At 37.4% G+C, this 5000-nt stretch overlaps 2 protein-coding genes across 2 annotated transcripts in view; both read right to left on the minus strand.

Annotated features, from left to right (window-relative positions):
• Positions 1–19: 19 nt before the first annotated feature.
• On the minus strand, positions 20–2479 carry LOC139782573 (S-methyl-5'-thioadenosine phosphorylase-like). Its single transcript, XM_071721591.1, has 6 exons — positions 2323–2479; positions 1773–1933; positions 824–1044; positions 555–757; positions 267–476; positions 20–153 (listed from the first exon to the last, which is right to left on the minus strand). The coding sequence occupies exons 1-6, from the start codon at positions 2338–2340 to the stop codon at positions 115–117; spliced, it is 852 nt and encodes a 283-aa protein (XP_071577692.1). The 5' UTR covers positions 2341–2479; the 3' UTR covers positions 20–114.
• A 2055-nt stretch (positions 2480–4534) lies between these two features.
• Positions 4535–5000, minus strand: part of LOC139782574 (probable ATP-dependent RNA helicase DHX37) — a 1789-nt gene continuing 1323 nt past the window's right edge. The window contains exon 5 of the mRNA XM_071721592.1: positions 4535–4683. Within this exon, the coding sequence (XP_071577693.1) occupies positions 4604–4683 (80 nt within the window). The 3' untranslated portion in view covers positions 4535–4603. The remainder of the gene's footprint in view (positions 4684–5000) is intronic.

Consider the following 5000-nt stretch of genomic DNA (forward strand, 5'->3'; position numbering starts at 1 on the left):
TTCATTAAAATCTTACATATCTTACACAGCTTTGACAATATTATGTATTTATATTATATATATATGTATGTATATATAGGCATGTTTTTTCATTCCGCTTTGCAAGTAGAAGCTTTATTTCTTTGCAGTCACATTGCTGCTCTCAATTAAGTCCTGAAAATTATTTCTCTTTTATTGTTTGTTAGCATGTATTTAGAAAAATATATATCTTCAGTATTATGTATAATATTATAGGTTTACAAATAATATACAATAATAAACATTACGTTCAATTTAAGAATATCCTGCTCCCAAGCTCCACAGCCAATAATCTTCACTGCCTCCAGTAACACATTCGTTATTTTATCAACATTTTGCCTGAACACAACTAATACGTCGGCTGCATGAACATTGTCCTCGCTTTCTTTCCAGCAATCATAATCAGTCGCCATTGCTACAGCTGCGTATAAAAGACCGGCTTCTTTCGCTAGGAATACCTGATTTAAAAAATGTAAACATTATATAAATAGTATTGTTAAGACGTACAAGTTTACGTATAGATTTATTATTTAGACCTCCGGGCATATAGTCATGTTGACCAAATGTCCACCCCAAAGACGCAGAGCGTTACTCTCCGCTTTAGAGGAAAAGCGCGGTCCTTCGATAGTTACTACTGTTCCACCCTTCCTTATGTTGTATCCCAATTTTTTTGCCGCTTGCAACAAGATCTCTGACGTTCGCGGATCGAACGCAGGCTCCATCGGCATGTGACATACTCCTGTAATTTCACAGGCAACATACTTTAAAGATTGTACATGTAAAAAGATATACATGATATACCTACCGCTGTACTTGGCAGATGTTCCGTCATAAAACGTGCCCTTTCTGGAATTAGTTCTATCTATGAAGCTATCAGGCACGACTAATTGTCCCCTGCTGATAGATTCCGTCAATGATCCACACGCAGTAGACGCCAATATGTGGGTACATCCAGCAAGCCGTAACGCTTCTATATTAGCACGATAATTAACTCCGGTAGGGCTAAATACATGCCCTGCACCATGTCTGCGTCAAGAGAGGAAAATATTCATTAATGATCAAGACAAACGTTTAAACTAAACGTTGTAAAACAGAGAAAGTAAAACGGCTTTTACATGAAAAAATTTATAGCAAAAGGATAAAGCAAAGTATACAGGGTGTTGAAAAGAGGTAGTACCAAATTTTAGGGGTATGTAGTATTCGTGAAAACAAACCGAAAAGTCGTAATTATTCCAAAAACCATTTATTTCCGAGTTATAAAGCATTCGATGTATTCTCAGCATTCGTTTCACGAGTAAAAGTGGAATATACGTGGCGGTCCAGTTGCACACATGGTCACCTCGCTCACCGGATTTAAATCTGTTAAACTTTTATTTATGGGCATTTGAAGGGCATGGTGTGTGCTACATCAGATGATACATTGGACGAACTGATACAGAAAACTCTAGTCAACAAATACGAAATAAACCTGGAATTTTTGACCATGTTTGATCTTCAATGAGAAAGTGTGCCGAATTGTGTGTTGAAATGAACAGAGGGAACATCGAACATCTACTGTAGAAAATGCTTATAACTCACATAATAAATGGTTTTTAGAGTAATGCTTACTAAGACTTTTCGGTTTGTTTTAACAAGTACTACATACTTCTAAAATTTGGTACCATCTTTTTCAACACTCTGTATATTAATGTGCCAGTCTAGATTGCATAATTTAAAAGAGATGCAAAAACAAAAGGGTTTATAAGGAATTCCACCTAGCCAGTAGCACTATGTTTACTCCATCGATGCATCCATGGTATAGATCACTGGACGGATATCCGAAGTCGTTCTCTGCATTCTCGCGACTTGTGATGCTGCTACAATTGAACGTTTTGTGTACGGTCTCACCCAGACCCGAACCACATATTAATCCCACCTAAAAAATATAAAAGTGTATAGTAATAATATAATAACTTGTATGTTTATCTATATTATATCACACTTTAAGAATGAAAAAGAAGAATGTTTTTTGTTGTATTCGTCGACTTTTCATACACAATGCATCACAAGTGCATTTAATAATAATAATAATAATAATAATAATAATAATAATATTACGTATACAATATCTAATAATGCAACATGTCAGATATTTGTGCATCGAGTAATTTTTGAAATCAACCGCTTATAATATTTATGCGGTATAAATATAAAACCGGTTAGTATAAATATAATAAAAAAATATATGACCCCTGAGAATTGAGATGTACACTTCCTTCAAACGATATCGCCATATGTTTATAAAGTAGATTAAAATTCTCTCACCTTGATCTTATTTGCCATAGTGACAGCTATTCGGTTTGCTATCTTGAACTAGCGATATAAAATTCTAGCATGAACGCGGATTGCGTGGCGCGTTACCGTGGAAGATGATTAATGTGACCGCCTGACCGGTGACGATATGCTAAGATTGCTAACCTAACCTAACCTCTCTCTCTCTCTCTCTCTCTCTCTCTCTCTCTCTCTCTCTCTCTCTCTCTCTCTCTCTCTCTCTCTCTCTCTCCTCTCTCTCTCTCTCTCTCTCTCTCTCTCTCTCTCTCTCTCTCTCTCTCTCTCTCTCTCTCTCTCTCTCTCTCTCCCCCTCCCCCTCTCCCTCTCCCTCTCCCTCTCCCTCTCCCTCACTCTCTCTATCTCTCTCTCTCTCTCTCGCTCTCTCTCTCTCTCTTCCCCTCCCTCTCTCTCCTTCTCTCCTCTCTCTCTCTCTCTCTCCTCTCCCTTCCTCTCCCCCCTCCCCATTCTTACTCTCACTCTCTCTCTCTCTCTCTCTCTACCAATTTCCAATTAGGAAAAGTAGAAAGTCTTCGAATTTTCATAGAAATTCTGATTAATAATATAAAAAATTCTGATACATTTTTCCACACAAAGGGAATCCAGTACCCCTATTCTGTAAGGCTGCGTTCGGAAACGCTACCCTGAAGGAAGACTCGGGTGAATAGTGGTGGGGGCAGGGTGTACCCCGGGTGTAAGTAGTTTCTGAACGGCAAATAAAAAAGGGTGCAGTCCCATGCACAGCGAAAAATCGGAAACGACAAAAAGGGAACCGCAAAATGGAAATAGAGCATGCGCAGCTGCACAGCGCGTCGTCTGCTTATTCCGTTACTTTTTTTCAACTTCAGGCGTCCCATGCACGCTAAAAAATAGGAAAATTGAAGAAAAATCAGATCTTGTTAAAATCGGAAATGCTATTTAAAGGTAAAAAGTAATAAAATGTATTATTTATATAAAGAAAATAATTATTATTAAACATTTGTATAACAACTACACTCGAAATTACTAATTTTTCGGTTCTATGAAGAAAAATTGGTTAAAGAAAGAGGTTAGAGTACCATCCCTAAGAGCAAAAAGTCGACTTTAAGTCGACTTCTACCGAAACTGACTTGGCAGAGAAGTCGACATTTTTAAGGACGAAAGTCGACTTGAAGTCGGCGAATGTCGCAAAAACCACCGACTTAAAGTCGACTTCCCGTCATGATGAAAAGTCGACTTCCCGCCAACTTTTAAAGTCGATAAAATAAACCGCCGCGTACGTCTGGAGGTCGATTGTGTATCTTGAAACGAGGTAAAAATAACAAAAGTTAACAGATTTTATTAGATTTTGATAAATAAAATCGTAGATACGCTAATGAATTTTCTCACTTTTGTAATTTTTACCTCATTATTTCAAGATACACAATCGACCCCTTGCTGGAGGGCTAAAACTGATGCATTTCGATTTTTTTTCATATATAAAATAACTAGCTGGTTACCCGGGCTTCGCCCCGGAGAACATATGTAATAAGACACGCAAATAGTCTCTCTCTCTCTCTCTCTCTCTCTCTCTCTCTCTCTCTCTCTCTCTCTCTCTCTCTCTCTCTCTCTCTCTCCTCTCTCTCTCTCTCTCTCTCTCTCTCTCTCTCTCTCTCTCTCTCTCTCTCTCTCTCTCTCTCTCTCTCTCCCTCTCTCTCCTCTCTCTCTCCTCTCTCTCTCTCTCTCTCTCTCTCTCTCTCTCTCTCTCTCCTCTCTCTCCTTCTCTCCGGTAACGAAAGATCGGTAACGAAAAATTATACACTTTATAGCACTGCCCGGAAAATTCTACCCCTGTTTGGTCTATAATTCTTTGAGATTCAATCAATTATTTCCCGAAAAATTAAAAAAATTAGAAAACAAAAATTAGAAAAATTAGAAAAATTAAAAAAACCGGTTTCCAGAAAATCAGTAACAAAAAACTATACACATAGTGGCATTCCCCGGAAAATTCTACCCCTATTTCATATACTTTTGATAAAAATTCGGTTCAGGGGTTTAGGCTGAGCGATATTAAAGAATCCGTGAAAACACGTTTTACTCCTTTTCACCCCGTTAGGGCTCGAATTTCTAAAAATCCCTTCTTAGTGGCACTCCCCGGAAAATTCTACCCCTATTTCATATACTTTTGGTAAAAATTCGGTTCAGGGGTTTGGGCTGGGCGTTGATGAGTGAGTGAGTCAGTCAGGACATCTTCCTTTATATATATAGATTTAATTATCTAAAAAACTGTATAATTACAATCCTAATGTTTTATTCTTAATTACAAAGGTGGCCATATCTGTGCCACTTCTGCGTGCGCAGATTCCGGCAGCCACTTCTGGTAAGCTGACAATAACAGAACTAAAATTAAAACATTCCAGCGTTAATCGCGAAACAATATGCAAAATTAGCTATATAAATATATATCATATTATTATCATAATGTTGTAAATATATAATAATATTATATATATATATATATATATATATATATATATATATTATTATAAATATATAATATCCACAGACTTTTATACTAGACCACTAACATCTATGGACGCACTGCCGAAAAGCTGATGCGAGTGCAAGGTGCAAGTGTTAGTGAAGGGTGCGGCTATATTGAATTAACAATAAGTCACTATCGGGTGTTCAGTTGCTCATGCTGTGCGTTTATCTGC

This window comes from Temnothorax nylanderi, unplaced genomic scaffold (assembly GCF_030848795.1).
Source record: "Temnothorax nylanderi isolate EJ_2023f unplaced genomic scaffold, tnyl_v1.0 TNYL_tig0425_pilon, whole genome shotgun sequence".
Lineage (NCBI taxonomy): Eukaryota > Metazoa > Arthropoda > Insecta > Hymenoptera > Formicidae > Temnothorax > Temnothorax nylanderi.

Bases quoted from the DNA above. Each gene is read 5' to 3' on its own strand.
- LOC139782573 (XM_071721591.1), bottom strand. The intron at 1,045-1,772 runs GTGGAATTCCTT...CTCTTGACGCAG, and splicing joins AACATAGTGCTACTGGCTAG to ACATGGTGCAGGGCATGTAT. The intron at 154-266 runs GTAATGTTTATT...AATAATTTTCAG, and splicing joins AGGATATTCTTAAATTGAAC to GACTTAATTGAGAGCAGCAA.